Source organism: Carassius carassius, chromosome 39 (assembly GCF_963082965.1).
Source record: "Carassius carassius chromosome 39, fCarCar2.1, whole genome shotgun sequence".
NCBI lineage: Eukaryota > Metazoa > Chordata > Actinopteri > Cypriniformes > Cyprinidae > Carassius > Carassius carassius.
This window is the reverse complement of record NC_081793.1, coordinates 13,440,876-13,456,900: the sequence shown is the minus strand read 5'-3', so window position 1 is coordinate 13,456,900 and position 16,025 is coordinate 13,440,876. Positions and strand designations below refer to the sequence as shown.

Sequence of the window (16,025 nt, the reverse complement as noted above, 5' to 3'; positions counted from 1 at the left end):
TCACATTGATACTCTAATAGTATATTACATGAAATATGTAGGATTTATGTGATAATAAACTGAATGTTTTAAATGCACAATAACCAGGTTTATATATTTATCATAAATAAATCCCATTTGTTTCAATCTTATACGTTTTAACTAATTTAATTTAGCTTGTTCCAGTCGCATAATTAACCACATTTCAGGCCAAGCTGCTAAGCAGTTTGAATAAACACGATTATTAAAATGCGATTATTAAAAAATTATTATTTAAATAGAATTTAAAAAACTCAAATAGTTAACAATGAACTATGACATGATTTTTTTGAGTGCAGAAATCTTTCTTTTCATTAGGTTGACTAATAGGCAAGGCATAACTTCATTAGTTTTGTGTTAAAACTGTGTAATCCAAACAGATGGAAACATGGAATTCAAAAACATAAATCTTAAATTTAGACCTAAATACTTTTAATTGTATTTTTGAGTGTTTACAATAAAGCATTTTGGATCTTCAGCAAGGGAATTTTGGACATTAAGTTTGCATCAGCTATATTTCTTTTAAAGTTCTGTAAGGCGTGAGAAGAGGGAGGGACATGAAAGTGGAAATCATATGATATGGCCTCTGGCCTTTGTGACACAAAACTACATGCAACATTCTTGTTAGTAAAATTGTGAATATTAGCACTTCTAATTATATAATATTTCATTTTAAATGTAGAGACGACTCAGTGGATGAAATTGTATCAATCATTTGTTTTTCACTAATGCATTATAAAGTCAAGTACAAGATAATTTTCTTGTTCAGTCGACAAATCAATGGTACTGCCTTCTTAGGGCTGACACAACAACAGACATGAACTTCTCCCATGCAGCTTGGATGTCTGGGGTGAACTCATTTCTCAAGTGTGTAGCGATCACCACTGTCAGACAGTCACCTAAGAGCTGGAAGACAAGTTGAAAAAAGTAAAGCACAGCTCCAACATTATAAGCAGCATTATAGCCACTGCTTAGAGACGCCAACCTGGAAATTGCCTGGGTCGACTTGCAGTTTCTCTGAGTGAAGCTCACTTGTAGGTGTTTTTGATATTATCCATGTTTTGAAAGCTTTAACAGTCCCGTGTGTTGCGACCTTTGGGTTAGCCATGATTGCCTCAACATCTTATAGGTTTCCAAATCCATCAAAATAAGTCCAGGGGTAGACAACCAAGCATCTTAAGACCAGACAATCAATACAGGAATATCAAAGGCCTTGATTCTAACATGCTAATGGTTAATTACAAATACATCCCTTGATGAAATACATACAATAAAATATATCAAACAAAGCAAGCCAGAAATAAGATTACCTTGCCAAGCTCACATGGCCCACTGACTCGACTCGAGTTTCGCAAATACACCCTGTATCGAAGCTCGCTCCTCAGCTGTCCATCAATGTCTGTTTGGGGATGGGTGTCTGTGTTACGGTGGGCCTCCCAATAGCTCAGGATACCCCTATATATATATTTATATTTTATCTAATATTTTATTTATTAGTTTGTTTTGCATTTTACACATCCAAAACATGTATGACTCACTTTCTTCTGTTGAACATAAAAGTAGCTACTTTGAAGAATGTGGGTAACCAATCAGTTGCTGGTCCCAGTTGACTTGAATATGCAAATAAAAACATACATACATATTGTACTATGGAAGTCAGTGGGGGCCAGAAACGGTTTTGTTACCCACATTCTTCAAAATATTGTATTTTAATATAAGAAAGAAAAATATACATGTTTGGAAAAAACTTGAGGGTGCATTAATGATTTTTCTGTGAATTATCCCTTTAAGTTAGTAATAATTACACAGCTCAGAAGGGAAAGAGCAAAAGTTAGTAGTGTATCAGAATTCGAATGTATTTTGATTGGGTAAGATAACATCCTTGTGAGGGACATTCAACAGACAGGTGCTCCAGTCATCTCATTTTAACAATAGAGTGCTGTGGGCCAAATAGAGTGTAGAGGCCAAAACCGGGAAAAGAGTTTGCATTGAAGCACTTCCAGTTTCATGGCCCAGAAGTCAATGTTTTTTGTTTTGTTTGTATGTTTAATGGGTTTTTGGTTGAAAGTGAGGTCTGTGGTTAAACACAAGCTCAAGATATTTTCACATTTTCTGTGACATAAAGTACATCATCATTGTCTTGAAAAAGGTGGTTGCCAACAAGTGACTAGAGGTTGTCAGAGGAATTAAATAGCACCACACTAAACATTTTCATTTAATATATCATAACTGCTGAATGGTATAAATAGGGTGATATACTAACTTTCAAGCTATCTTTTTTGCAATTAACATCTGTAGTGTGTACAGACTTGAATGGTTCATGAAATTAAAAATGCAGACTGTAGAGCCAGTAGAGATACAAAAAAAGAGGAGAAAAATATTTGCTATTGTTACTGCCAGTCACTTTACCTGAACAGACAGCCTCTTTTCAATACGTTCAAGTTTTCTATGAAACTTGGCCCCAATCCATTGCTCCTCCTCTGTGTCTCCTAGGACCTAACATTTACAAACAATTTGGGTGCTAGTTAAGTCACCATCATATCTAAAGCATGAGGATGACATTAGAAGCTTGATTTGCAATGGGAAAACCCAGTCTACGTGTTGTATATAATCAGTCGTGTAAATCTTGTTTTGATTAGCCCCTGTCTGACATCAAATATGGCATTTAAAATCATAGACCTGGCCTACTCATTCGTTTAAAAATGTTGATTTATATTTATATTATAATGGTATTTGTATCACAGGCTACTGCTTAAATAAAAATAATCAGTGCCATATATTTGTCTGTTTGTTTTGCAGAAAGTGTGAGCCCTCTAAATATTTTAGAAGCGATTTAGTGTAGTTTTAATGATTTCCTATTCTTACCACCAAATAAATCTTAATTTATTCAGATACGTCTATAATTCAGTCGACAAGATAATTATTTACTAAGGAATTTCCCAATCGTCCACAAATTGGCAGGCCTGCTGAGTTCACACAAGACAGTAAGAAAACGTTTGAAGAAGACAGCTGCCTCATTTAAATATCATAAATGTTGCACCATTTAACCAGCTGCCAAATCATCTTGAAACTTAAAAAAAATGTCTTGTGTTAGTTATGTATGTATGACTTTTTGATAAATATTCTGGAATGTTTGACACAATGATGACAGTTTTCAGTTTTGGGTGAACTATCCATTTAATGATACACTATGATCAGTTTAAACACATGGCTCAGGTGCGTATCAATTCCTCTTCATTGCATTAGAGACCAAAACATACAAAGTTTTCCCCCATATGTTAGAGGATTTAATGATACTGTCTGCACAGGGCAGAGACGACAACAGCGAGGAACTTCTGCCAGGCAGCCTGCACGTCAGCTGTGAAAGAGGTACCCATAGTCGCCGCAATCACGATGGTCAGGCAGTCAGCCAGCAGCTGTACAGAAAAAGCAGAAGACGGAGGTGCAACAGCTGAGTCACTGGTAGCTTTTAATTATTTTCTGACTGCATCTGTTTGAGTTTTATATGATGCTGTGTTCGTATACCCTAAAGTTGTCAGGATCCACATGCAGTTTCTCGGAGTGCAGCACGCTGAGTTCAGCATAGGTTTTCTTGATATCATCCATATTCTTCATGGCTCTGTCAAGCCCATGGAGCACAACAACTCCGTGGGCTGCCACCTTTGAATTGGACATGATGGCCTCCGCATTGTACAGGTTTCCAAAACTTGTGAAGTACCGCTGGGTCCAGGGATACACAATCAAGGTCCTACAGTACAGCATAATATATAACATACAAGTTAATAAAAGAAAAAAAATATGTCTGTTTTGTGTTTTTCATAAACTTACATGAATTAGCCTGTGATAATGATGAGCATAATAACATGTGCACAATACCTCTGCAAAGCTTTGGGGCCAGCGTCCTCATAATTCAGCTTGCTGAAAATGTCCTGGATGTAGGCACGCTCCTGGTCGGTCCACACAACCATGCTGTCGGTTTACGATTGTTTTTCTCCGTTAGGAATAAGAATCATACCTTTCCACTCTTGTCCACACTATTTATATCATCGGGTTGCATCGCCAATACAAGAGTGCTCATTTGATTGGCTGGAGCTTCTCGTGGGCAGGACTAAGCTCTGTGTAGGGATTTTGCACGTTTGCATCGCTCTTGAAGTTAGACAACGTTTTAATGCAAGTGGAAAAACACTTGTAGCATAACATACACCCCCTCTTTATTTAAAGAAGAAACATATTATGACGGTTAAAAAGAGAATCGGCATAGCTTGGCAATGATAATGTCTTTGCAGGTTAAACCATAAACATATAGGATTGTAGAGTACATCTTTATTTAATTGTTTAAATCCTTGGGAAATGTGACTTTTAAAGACCATCAATTACTGTTGTGATCTGCAGCTCCTGGTTATCTCATGCACATACGTACGTATAAAACGACTCTGCCTTATCTCTACTCACAGACTCTCCTCTTACGTAATCTCAAAATGAACTGCCTGTAAAAAAAAATATATATATATATAAAAAAATCAAGTCTCATCAAATACCAAATTAAAAGGGTGTGGCCACTTTATCAATTCACCAGACATGCACTATTGCAGAGCCAATAAATGAAATAAATGATTTATAAATCAATTCAGAATAATAATATTAAAACAAATCTGAATAATTAAGATCTGTGCCCTCAGTTCCTGTTTTTTTTTTTTTTCCTTCTCCACAATATACACCTTGTAACAAAAAAATAAAAATAAAATGTACATGTTTATTATTATTAATAATAATAATATATTGATAATATATTCATATATAATATATTAAATATATAATAATATAAAAATAATAATATATTGGGAAATAATAATATATTTAAAAGTAACAATAGTAGTAAAAAGTACAAATATAAATAATATATAATAATAAAAATAATTATTTTTATTTTTATTTAGTAATAATAATAATATTAATAATAATAATAATAATTATTATTATATCATTATTATAATATCATTATTTGCCCTTTTTTTATTACTTTTTTTTTTACAACTTTTATTGGACTAGATCAGCAGGTATAGGCTAGTAGGCTACTAATGCAGTTCTGCAAGAATGAAAGGTGATAAACTTATGAAGAGGAAAAAACAGCGTGTAGAGTCATGCATGAGCATAATGGACCGTTTGTATTACATACTGAAAACTAAGTTAAACTAAATCACTTAAAATAAACTGCATTAGTAAAAGAGTGTAAAATAATTTTGAATGCAGAAAGCACATATGAGCATAATGGGTCTAAGATTTAAACTAACTAATGTACTAACTTAATGAATAAATTCTTAGTGAAAACATGTTTTGGGGTTACTTGAACTGAAGATGCGGTCTTGGATTGATTAGGATCTGCCCATATCTGTTTATGTCTTGTGACTCAAGTGTGCACGCATGTAACATCACGTTCTCCCTAAAACAAAAAAAAATGGGCATCATGTCAATTTTCAGTGTTAACTGGCAGAGGTTCAATCTGACACGCAATTAGGCTGTATCTTGGGTGTGCCCACTCAACTACAAACGCTTAAAAAGAGGGCCAACGTTTAGGTGGGTAAGTCATTTGACCCAAGCACCACTGCTCATTTTTAGACATCGATTCAAAATGAGCCTCTCTGCTAACGACAAAGCAACTGTGAAGGCCTTCTGGGCTAAGATCTCCCCAAAGGCTGATGATATCGGAAATGAGGCGTTGTCCAGGTAAGTCAAATCAGTTTTTTTTCTACAGAATATCTAATGCATATTTTGCAGATCTACGGCTATGAATAAATTGGCTTTTCCTCACCATTTTTGCAGAATGCTCTATGTCTACCCTCAGACCAAGACCTACTTCTCTCACTGGAGTGACCTGAGCCCCAGCTCTGCTCCTGTGAAGAAGCATGGAAAGAAGATCATCACTGGAATTGGTTTGGCTGTTGAGAAAATCGATGACCTCTTTGCCGGCCTGCTTACTCTTAGCGAGCTGCATGCCTTTCAGCTGAGAGTCGATCCTGCTAACTTCAGGGTAAATATACTGCTGTGTGTCTGATGCTTTTTATTAATAATTTAGCCATACTTTCATATATTGCATTTTGAAGTTGTCTTTAAAATTGGTGACCATTAATCTTCATTTAACAGATCCTGTCCCACAACATTCTTGTGGTGCTGGCCATGCTCTTCCCTGATGACTTTACACCTGAAGCCCACCTGGCCATGGACAAGTTCCTTGCAAGACTGGCCTTGGCTTTGTCTGACAAATATCGTTAAGCAGTTTGATATTTGTTAACGCCGTTTGAATGTTATTTTGTCAGTTTGGTCGACAACATGTCAATAAAAACAAACAAACCGGGAGACAATTATCCTGTGCTTTTGGTTTCCCTGACGCAGAGCAAAAACTAAATTCATTTGCAATACATGCAAATCTAAAACACAAATCTATATAAATATGGGATCATATGAATTCCGTTAGAATTGTGAAACTGTTTTATATCACTAAACTAAACAGCAGACAGGGCTGTGAATTAAAGTTAAGCCTGTTGCTTGTGTAAACTTTTAAATAAATAGTTTTGGCACATCAGGATAGGCTCAAGCTATGATACCCTTATCCATTCTGTTTCTTTAAGCTTATAAAAAATATTTGCATACCTTTTTGTACAAAGAAGACGGTCAAGGTTTATTTCGAGAGTATATAAGGAGGATATTGCAATTAGATTTAATATATATTAATTACATACTGTTACTTGTTCTTATACTTTTACTTTATAAAACTTATTTTAAAAATCAAATATATATATACATATATTTTTATATATAATATATTTTATTTATAATATGTGTCTAATATTTATTTATATAAATATAAATAAAAATACGATGCATAAAAGCATTAAAATATAGTCTCTAATTCGAGAAAAACAAACAACAACAACAAAAACATCAACTAGTATGAATGAGGTCAACTGCATGAGACACACCAGCAGCTTTGAGTCACATGAGTCTTGGATGGGGCATTTACGGTCATTCAAAGCTGATATCTTGATTGTCTGAAGAAAGAGAAAAAAACCCCAATACTTTTTAAGGAGCCGCATGCACAAACACCAGAAGGGCAGACGGGCATTATAGGCTACAAACTATTTCACATAAAGTTAGGTACTACACAGGATCACATAAAAATAGTATAACATTTAACTGAAATAATTAAGTATATCCACTTAGCCCTTGTGACAACTTAACTCTTTATTTTAAGGAGCAATTCTCACAATTAATTAGCATGCATATGACAGTTGTAGCATATTGGCTGTTTATTACTACATACAAAACACATATCAATGCCTTATTCTACCCTACTAAGTAATGATAAGCAGCAAATTAGGAGTTCATTGAGGCAAAAGTTGTAGTTAATAGTGAGAACCTTAAAATAAAGTGTGACTATATTGCAGGGGTGCCCAGGACTGTTCCTGGAGATCTACCTTCCTGCAAACAACCAACTCATTAAGAAGTGTCTGGGAAAGGGATAGGGCACCCCTGATAAAGTGGACAGTGGACTTGACTTGAGTTTGGTGTCTTCCAAATATACTATACTATACTATACTATAAATTGCAATACTGACACACAGATAATATAAGAATATGAAATAGACTGAATTGTAGACTACAGCTTGAGATGAGCATGCTCTTTAATGTAAAACATTATCAAAAGACAATTAACTGACATATACTGGGGGGAGAAAAAAGATAAAGTGTTGGTCATTGTTTATAAAAGTCAAAAATACTAATTCACAGTTTTAAATGCAATATGTGCTGTTAGATTAGACATTAGTGTCCTGATGCAGTTAGATGCTGATCTGCTCCAGTATCATTTCAGTATAACTCGTGTCTTCTCATCTCCAAGCAGAAGTCTGTTAAAACAGTAAAGTAACAGTCTGCTGTAAAAAAAATATATTTCTTAGACCTCAACAATGAATGGCAGATTTGATATCAATGCAAACTGACCTCACAAGAGCAGCCGCCACCAGACCTCCCCCTATCGGACCGACCCAGTAAACCCAATGATAAGTCCAGTAGTTTGCCATCAGTGCAGGTCCAAAAGCTCTTGCAGGATTCAAACAGGTGCCAGAAATGTCTCCTCTATTAAATAAAATAACATATTTAAAAAAAAAAAATTACAAAGCAGACATGTAATGTAAACATATGTAAACCTGAAGATGTATGTTATTAAAATTAATTTTGTTCCAGACTCACCCTGCCAGAATGCTGATGATAACAGTGCAGCCCACCATGAAGGGCACCAGGGGACTTTTGCTCTTTCCATTGACAGCTCCCAGCAGCACTACCATAGTTACTAGACATGTCATGGCCATTTCAGCGAACACAACTTTGCCCAGCTGCTCATCAGATTTAAGAATAGTAAAGGCCGCTCCAGTAGCATTCATGTAGTTCTTTTGTGATGTCATAACCTTCAAAATATATATTTTCTGTTGTTGAGCAGTGTTTGGGGTTGTGGGAAGCAACAATGTTATATTACATGTATGTGTAATAAGTGCATTCTTGTTCACACCTTTGACATTGCAGCTCCCAGCACACCTCCAATAAGCTGACTGATAAGGTAGGGAATAACCATCGTCAGCTGAATTCCACCACATAGCCAGATAGCAATGGTGAATGGAGGGTTAAAATGGGATCCGCTAGAGAGAGTAGAGAGAAAAAACTTTCAGGTGAAACGTAAACACTGGTGGTGGATGAGGAGATAACCCCTGCCAATGTAAAGCGCTTTGAGTGCTTCGAAAAGTGCTATATAAATGCAAGGAATTATTATTATTATTATTATAAACTCATTTGCTTTCAGAAACGGATGCAGAAAATCACTTTTGGTACTCAAAAATAAGTTGGGGTCCTGAAAATTCTTGACAATGGTTTTGAATATAATACAACTGAATATAAATGTACTATAAAGCATAAAGCAACTTAAATAACAATCAATTAAAATTAATATCTCTTTTGATATTACACAATAAATAAATGTAAAAAAATTATATATATATATATATATATATATTTAGTATTTTAGCACATAAATAATTACAACTTTTAATAAAAAGCTAAAAAAAAAAAAAAAAAAAGAAGAGGAAGAATGCTTACCTGATTTCTGCCATACATGCCACCAGCACAGCCACTGCCAATCCATGCACAAGTGCAGGTTGTAGTCGTCCGGCTGCTTCCACATTTTCAATGACAGACACGCAGCCGATGAAGACAAAAAATGTTGTGCCAACCAGCTCGGCAACACATGGCTGGATTATTCTCTCGTACTTGCCCAGAGGTTTGGGTTCATTGTTCTTTAGCAAAGTTTTGTCCAGCTCTTCAAGCTCTAGCTTCTCTGCCTGCGCTGACATTGTGCACCCTCCAGTGCATTGAGTAACTCTGTGACAGTGGCAGAGGGAATCATTATGATAACAGAGCCAAACTAACTTGTTCTGCCATAAATCATTCTTTTATCCCTGAAAGGTCTGATATATTATCGTAGGACTATATGAATGATGCAGCAAAAAATACAATCAAGTTTTAGGAGAAAATTTGTAAAGAATAGATTTGGTAAGAACAGTAAGGTATCCAAGCACAATTACAGACCTTTTCAGGTTGGAGTTAGATTAGTGCATAGTTATTCCCTTACCAGATGTAAGGTGCTTCACATTTGGACAGCATTGTTTCCATTATTATCTCTGTGTTATTGATCTGCTTGTCAAGTGTGTGATAACTGACTGACCTTGGGTGGAAATGTAATCAACCCACATGGCATTATAAAACAACATACCGACGCTCCAAGGTGAACTTTGAGCTGCAGTGTGATATGTAAATATGTTGATGGCGGTATAAAAATACTATTAATATGATCAGGGGTTCATAGATTAAAAAAAAAATGGTGTGTGTGTGTGTGTATACACACACTATATACTATACATGGTGTAATGTACATGGTTAAATGGTTAAATGGTGACATTGACATGCTTTAAAAAAATACCCCCCCCTCCCAAAAAAAAAATGTGTGTGTGTTTGTGTGTCTCTGTGTGTGTGTGTGTGTGTGTGTGTGTGTGTGTGTGTGTGTGTGTGTGTGTGTGTGTGTGTGTGTGTGTGTGTGTGTCTCAGTGGTAGAGCATTGCGTTAGGAGTGCAAAAGGTCATGGGTTCAATTTCCAGGAAACACACATTCTGGTAAAAAAAAAAAAAAAAAAAAAAAAAAGTATTACCTGAATGCACTGTAAGTCGCTTTGGATACAAGCATGCATAAATGTAAATACACACACACACTCACACACACATATTTATAGTATACATACATATATACATATATATATATATAGAGAGAGAGAGAGAGACTGTCAAACAATTAATTAAAATATATAAAAGTTTTGTTTACATAATATACACAGTGCACACACATATTATGTATGAATAAATCCACACACATGAATGTATATATCTAAGAAAGATATGTTATATTTGTATATTAAATATATTTATTTATATTATACATTATATGAATATAAATATACATGTAAATACATATAAATATTTCCAAAGTATCTGCTGTATGAGTGTGTATTTATATACATAATAAATATACACAGTACACACACATATTATGTAAATAAAAACTTTTATTTTGGATGTGATTTTGGATTTTTCGTTTGACAGCACTAATATGTATATGTGTATGTATAAATATATATATATATATATATATATATATATATATATATATATATATATATATATATATATATATATATATATGATTTTTATGTTCACTTTGTGAATGTGTTGTCATGCTTAAAACTTCAAACATTTATTTAACTGATTAATTAAACAATTATATTATATTTTTATATGGATCCTGCACATTTACATAGTATAAAGCTGCATATTTACATAGTATACAGTAAAGAATTAGACGCAGGCAATTTCTAACAAAAAACTGTTTATTAACAGACAACATCAGAATAAACAATGGCAGGCTATACTTACTAAAAACAAACAAAACAAAAAAACACTTGGCAAAGACAATGAAGCATCAGAATACAGAAAACTATATCATACAATGCTTTACAAGTTATCTTGAATTTAAAAAGCGTGCACCATGAGATCCTCTGAGGTTCCCTCTCCATCATTTGAAAATAACACGAATCTTCTTGTCTCCCACTACCAGCCTGGAATGGATAATGCAATTGATCAGATATCAGATACTCATACTCGCATATTAAATATAAGGATTGAAAGGTTCAGACACAAATACTGTAATGTACATAAAACATGAACTATTAATTCTTATTTCAATCTGATCAGCCTCAAAATCGGTTATCATATATACTTTAAAATCATACAATAAATGAATTTACAATTTTTTTGTATAAGGTGAGCAGCAGGAATACCTCACAAGGCTGACTGTGACCAGAGCGCCAGCCAAAGGTCCCACCCAATATATCCAGTGGTGCGTCCAGTGACCGGACACTATTGCTGGCCCAAAGGCCCGTGCTGGATTCATACATGCTCCTGATATTCCACCTCTGTTGAACATTGAAGACAAAATCAGTGAAATCACAGAAAACCGTGAAGTTGGTAGACTGGCTTTAAAAGGTGACCCTAAATACAGCACATTAGCTCATATTGTTAGGAATCATTATTTCCTATTGCCATTATTGTCCAAAGGCTTTTTAATGTCTTTGTTTCCTGTAACATATCCTGTGATGTTCAGTTTATTTGGTTGCCATGTTCAATAAAAACACCTCTGTCTCCACAATGAAACAAGTGTAGCAACTTATGAGAAAATGAGACTTGATTGTGACAGGCCATCAACATCTGCTTATGTGACAGTAAGGGAGAACAGAATGAGTTAAAACACCATCAGTTTCAATGATTAGAAATGAGCTACAGGGGTAAAATCACTGTTATGAATGACCACCACCCTAAATATGTAAGTTTCTGCGTATAACAATATAAAAAATTACATATTTCTGTTTTTATATCTATATTGTTTTGTAAGCTTTAAAATGTGTATAATTATAGTATAACTATATCAATTTGACAGTTTTGTTTACTATCTGTTTAGAATTAAAATGTGTCCTGTATGATAATTAAATTTGCATTTTGAATTAAAATTCACAACATTTAAACCATCAGTGTTTGTTACAGTAGTGAACATGTAGTTAGTATATTTTTCTCAACTTTTTTCATTTGTAGCAGATATACATACTATAACATTATATCGAAGTTGGAGACTTAAAAAAACTGAAATGAAACAGATTTTTCCAGTCTTTCCTATATTTAATCTCTTTAACTATTTATCACAAATGCTCTTTTTATTGTTGCAAAACAGAAGACTAAATCTGTCTTATTTAAACATACTACAGCATAGTATTCTGTGTAGTTTGTGTGAAATATTCCCGTATTTTCCAGACTATAAGTCGCACTTTTTTCATAGTTTGGCTGGTCCTGCGACTTATAGTCAGGTGTGACTTATTTATCAAAATTAATTTGACATGAACCAAGAGAAATGAACCAAGAGAAAACATTACCATCTCCAGCAGCGAGAGGGCGCTCTATGCTGCTCAGTGCTCCTGAAGCCTCTCCCTGAAAACATAGAGCGCCCTCTCGTGGCTGTAGACGGTTATGTTTTCTCTTGGTTCTTGGTTCTAAATAAATGCGACTTATAGTCCAGTGTGACTTATATATGTTTTTTTCCTCATCATGACGTATTTTTGGACTGATGCGACTTATACTCAGGTGCGACTTATAGTCCGAAAAATACGGTAGTTTCCTACCCGGCCAAAATATTTGCAGTCACAGTGAGTCCAATGCAGAAAGGAGCTAGATGACTTCGGGTCCTTATGTTCACGGCACCCATGCTGACAACCATAGTCAAGAAGAGCGTCATAATCATCTCTGCCATCGTCGCAGCGCCAATGCCATGAGAGGACTGAACGGCATTAAATGCTGCTCCCGTTGCATTTCCAAATGCCTCATTTGTAGTGACAGCCTAAAGAAAAATAAAAAACCATGAATCATGGAAAGTGAAAGTGCTTTGTTATCAGTGTTAATGATTCAGTAATTTGGCAATAAGGCTTCACCGTGTCTTAATAGAGAAGTTTGCACACATACTTTTGCGAGGCTGGCAGCAATCACTCCACCTAACATTTGTGAGAGCACATATGGCACCAGTAGCATCAGTTCCATTCCTCCGATAAGGTAAACGCACAAGGACACAGCTGGATTAAAGTGGCCACCACTGGAGAACAAGATCAAATGTAAACCATCATGCATAAATTATGTTTGGGTTCGGAATGAATGGCTTAATTCCCCTTTCTCCAATAAAACAGGTAAAGAACAATAGGAAAATACAATTAAGAAAGAAAAAAAAGAACTCCCAGTAAAATAAAAACAACTTTTTGGCTACCCTTTATAATAACTTTCATTTATGAATCATTAAAAACATTATATAAATATCATTAGTTAATGTATATTCTCATAGCTAGAAATATGAGATAATGTTTACTAATGAACTTACTAAACATTATCTAATGATTAACAGATGATTATTTAATGTAAATTGTAATCTTAGTAAACTTTCAGGTCAAATGATCTTCATTTCTTGGTCTTTCTTTGTTGTGTAGCCCTCTATTTATTCATCTTAACAAATAATCTATGAATGAATTATTTCTTCATGTTTTTGCAGTACCCAATCTAAAGTGGAAACTATTCATGATTTGTAAATGCTTATAAATGATTACTAAACATTTAGTATCTTTATGGGCATTGGACGTTTAGCTAATTTAACAAGGTTTGTGTAATGGTTGGCTGGTTAAGTTTAGCTAAATGCTGGCTAAAGACATAATAGACTGGTGCAAACTTATTTTTTTATTACCTCAAAACTCGCATTACTATACTACTCTTCAGTATATCATAAAACAGGGTATTCCTTGAATCAAAAATAAACAGCAGAAAACCAATCATTTTTAAAAAGACTATTGTTCATTCATCAAAACAATATAAACAGATTGAACTGTGTTCCCTGTACACTGTTGACCCTTAAACCTACCCATACCAACCAAACCTGTCCCTAACTCGTTCCCATATCACACCTCGATAGCAGCAAAAGTGTTGTGCATTAACACAAGCTTTTAATCATTTTAGAACATCTGTTAAAATCATTTGTAGATTTTCAATAAGTGTTTGATCATATGGAATTGAAAGTTTAATGACATCTGGAAGCATTTTAACATGCATTAAATAATGATTTTTGTAAACATTATTGTGTTTAATATGTTTATTAGCAAACATTAACGAGCACATTATCTCACATTTCTAACACTTTGAATATATATTACCTAATGATCCATTAAGCATTATATAATGTTTGTTAATGATTGATTAATAAGTTATTATAAAGTGTTACCAACTTTTTAAATTTGAATAAAACTAAACATTTTGAAACGAAAAATACAAAAATATGAAATTATTATTTATCAATACATTTATACAATCATGAAATTAAACATATAATATTTTGAGGAATCCGATATTTTAAAATAAATGTCTTTCAAATGACAGTTTTGCCAACATTTTTCATTGTTCAATATTTTTTAATTACAAATATAAAAACCTAATATAAAAATTATATTAAAAATATTTTAAACATTGTTTATATACATTCTTATTCTCTATTTCAAAGTCTAGTCATTTGCTAAATCATGCACACAGAACATGAGGCAGTTACCTGATATCTCCAAAAATGGCGATTGCTATAGCCAGTGCTAGTCCATGTGCCAGGGCAGGCTGGATGCTCCCACTGATGCCCACGTTGCCCATGACTGACACACAGCCCACAAACATGAAGAGAATGGAGCCGAGGACCTCTGCCAGGCACGGCTGAATGTAGTGCTCATAGAAGGACAACTTAGGCTGATTCTGATGGGCATCCCTTCCATCGCCAGTGGCTACTGTAAAGAGCTCCGACTTGGACTCGGCTGAGGTCATTTTGCCTGTCTGAAACTTCAGGTGATCTGTGCTCACAAACTGTGGCTTTGTTCTGATAAAGGTGGACAGAGGATTGGGTGGAGTGCTGGTAAGGCGGACCAACGGTCTCCCCCGTCATCACTCTTGGTGGCTTGGGAAAAATACTTTACAATTACAGCAGTGGAGAGCATTGTTTCGGGGGTGATGGCTTCAGGATATAGCTTATCATCCACCAGTCTGTGATTACACAACTGAGGACCATAAAATGCATAACGAACTCTCATGTCACTCAAGGTCTGCTCGACTCTATTATGCAATTGAATTGATCTGATTTAATGCAGTTTCCCATTCTTCACAAATCTAATGGCATATTATAGATCGCTCTGCATTTCAGCATGGCCTGCAGCAGATTTTCCTGCACAGGCATCTGCATTTATGGCAGTGCCATGCTCTTCTCTCACTCTCATGCATTAATTCGAGGTTCCTGTGACTGTAAATAACAGCACAAGGTCGGTCTGGGTTAATGTTTCTCTTCAAGGACTCACTGACAAAAACGAATACAGAGAAAGACTGCAGGATGCCTGGCGTTGACGGCTAAAGAGGAAACACTTCCTTTTTTTTGTGTCTTTTAATCACCTTTTGTTTTCTAAAACTACTTCCTTGAGATTGTGACATTCGAAAAAAAAAAAAACACACACTCCACAGTTCAAAAGTTTAGGATCGTAAGATTTTCAAATGTTTTTGAAATAAACTTATGAGCTTTCAAAGTAAAAGTATGTGTTTTTCTATACGTATAATCAACCAAATTAACTACATTTTATTCAGAAGAAATTTAATTGAGGGCTGCTTATGACAAATTTATGCGGTTTGACAAGGGATCTCTCTTCCTAGGGTTTTAATACTGTAATTTTACACAATGTGGATTGTTTAAAATGTTTTTCAAATCAAAGGTATTTTTAAGTGCAATAAATCATGCACTTCACCATCATTTTATACCCC

The 16,025-nt window shown here is 34.7% G+C and overlaps 4 protein-coding genes and 1 pseudogene across 4 annotated transcripts; 1 reads left to right on the top strand and 4 right to left on the bottom strand.

Annotated features, from left to right (window-relative positions):
* Positions 1-795: 795 nt before the first annotated feature.
* Positions 796-1,407, bottom strand: LOC132120964 (hemoglobin subunit beta-like; annotated as a pseudogene).
* A 1,756-nt stretch (positions 1,408-3,163) lies between these two features.
* LOC132121043 (hemoglobin subunit beta-2-like) lies at positions 3,164-4,705 on the bottom strand. The gene is made up of 3 exons (XM_059530230.1): positions 3,895-4,705; positions 3,544-3,766; positions 3,164-3,434 (listed from the first exon to the last, which is right to left on the bottom strand). Exons 1-3 carry the CDS (start codon positions 3,984-3,986, stop codon positions 3,306-3,308), a joined length of 444 nt encoding a protein of 147 aa, XP_059386213.1. The 5' UTR covers positions 3,987-4,705; the 3' UTR covers positions 3,164-3,305.
* A 662-nt stretch (positions 4,706-5,367) lies between these two features.
* On the top strand, positions 5,368-6,542 carry LOC132121042 (hemoglobin subunit alpha-like). The gene is made up of 3 exons (XM_059530229.1): positions 5,368-5,742; positions 5,839-6,046; positions 6,160-6,542. Exons 1-3 carry the CDS (start codon positions 5,648-5,650, stop codon positions 6,286-6,288), a joined length of 432 nt encoding a protein of 143 aa, XP_059386212.1. The 5' UTR covers positions 5,368-5,647; the 3' UTR covers positions 6,289-6,542.
* Positions 6,543-7,673: 1,131 nt separating this feature from the next.
* LOC132121414 (aquaporin-8-like) lies at positions 7,674-9,659 on the bottom strand. The gene is made up of 5 exons (XM_059530770.1): positions 9,160-9,659; positions 8,579-8,705; positions 8,263-8,477; positions 8,014-8,148; positions 7,674-7,919 (listed from the first exon to the last, which is right to left on the bottom strand). The coding sequence occupies exons 1-5, from the start codon at positions 9,411-9,413 to the stop codon at positions 7,877-7,879; spliced, it is 774 nt and encodes a 257-aa protein (XP_059386753.1). The 5' UTR covers positions 9,414-9,659; the 3' UTR covers positions 7,674-7,876.
* Positions 9,660-11,102: 1,443 nt separating this feature from the next.
* Positions 11,103-15,647, bottom strand: LOC132121413 (aquaporin-8-like). The gene is made up of 5 exons (XM_059530769.1): positions 14,788-15,647; positions 13,173-13,299; positions 12,836-13,050; positions 11,447-11,581; positions 11,103-11,224 (listed from the first exon to the last, which is right to left on the bottom strand). The coding sequence occupies exons 1-5, from the start codon at positions 15,045-15,047 to the stop codon at positions 11,182-11,184; spliced, it is 780 nt and encodes a 259-aa protein (XP_059386752.1). The 5' UTR covers positions 15,048-15,647; the 3' UTR covers positions 11,103-11,181.
* Positions 15,648-16,025: the final 378 nt, after the last annotated feature.

What these genes read in the sequence shown, in the direction of transcription:
- LOC132121043 (XM_059530230.1), bottom strand. Translation starts at nt 3,986, where the DNA reads ATGGTTGTGTGGACCGACCAGGAGCGTGCCTACATCCAGGACATTTTC. An exon ending in GGCCCCAAAGCTTTGCAGAG is followed by an intron (nt 3,767 to 3,894) that starts GTATTGTGCACA and finishes GCTGTACTGTAG; the next exon opens with GACCTTGATTGTGTATCCCT. An exon ending in TGGATCCTGACAACTTTAGG is followed by an intron (nt 3,435 to 3,543) that starts GTATACGAACAC and finishes TTTTCTGTACAG; the next exon opens with CTGCTGGCTGACTGCCTGAC.
- LOC132121042 (XM_059530229.1), top strand. Translation starts at nt 5,648, where the DNA reads ATGAGCCTCTCTGCTAACGACAAAGCAACTGTGAAGGCCTTCTGGGCT. An exon ending in GGAAATGAGGCGTTGTCCAG is followed by an intron (nt 5,743 to 5,838) that starts GTAAGTCAAATC and finishes CCATTTTTGCAG; the next exon opens with AATGCTCTATGTCTACCCTC. An exon ending in TCGATCCTGCTAACTTCAGG is followed by an intron (nt 6,047 to 6,159) that starts GTAAATATACTG and finishes TTCATTTAACAG; the next exon opens with ATCCTGTCCCACAACATTCT.
- LOC132121414 (XM_059530770.1), bottom strand. Translation starts at nt 9,413, where the DNA reads ATGTCAGCGCAGGCAGAGAAGCTAGAGCTTGAAGAGCTGGACAAAACT. An exon ending in TGGGAGCTGCAATGTCAAAG is followed by an intron (nt 8,478 to 8,578) that starts GTGTGAACAAGA and finishes TATATTTTGAAG; the next exon opens with GTTATGACATCACAAAAGAA. An exon ending in ATCATCAGCATTCTGGCAGG is followed by an intron (nt 8,149 to 8,262) that starts GTGAGTCTGGAA and finishes TTTATTTAATAG; the next exon opens with AGGAGACATTTCTGGCACCT.
- LOC132121413 (XM_059530769.1), bottom strand. Translation starts at nt 15,047, where the DNA reads ATGACCTCAGCCGAGTCCAAGTCGGAGCTCTTTACAGTAGCCACTGGC. An exon ending in TTGCTGCCAGCCTCGCAAAA is followed by an intron (nt 13,051 to 13,172) that starts GTATGTGTGCAA and finishes ATTTTTCTTTAG; the next exon opens with GCTGTCACTACAAATGAGGC. An exon ending in ACTGCAAATATTTTGGCCGG is followed by an intron (nt 11,582 to 12,835) that starts GTAGGAAACTAC and finishes AATGTTCAACAG; the next exon opens with AGGTGGAATATCAGGAGCAT.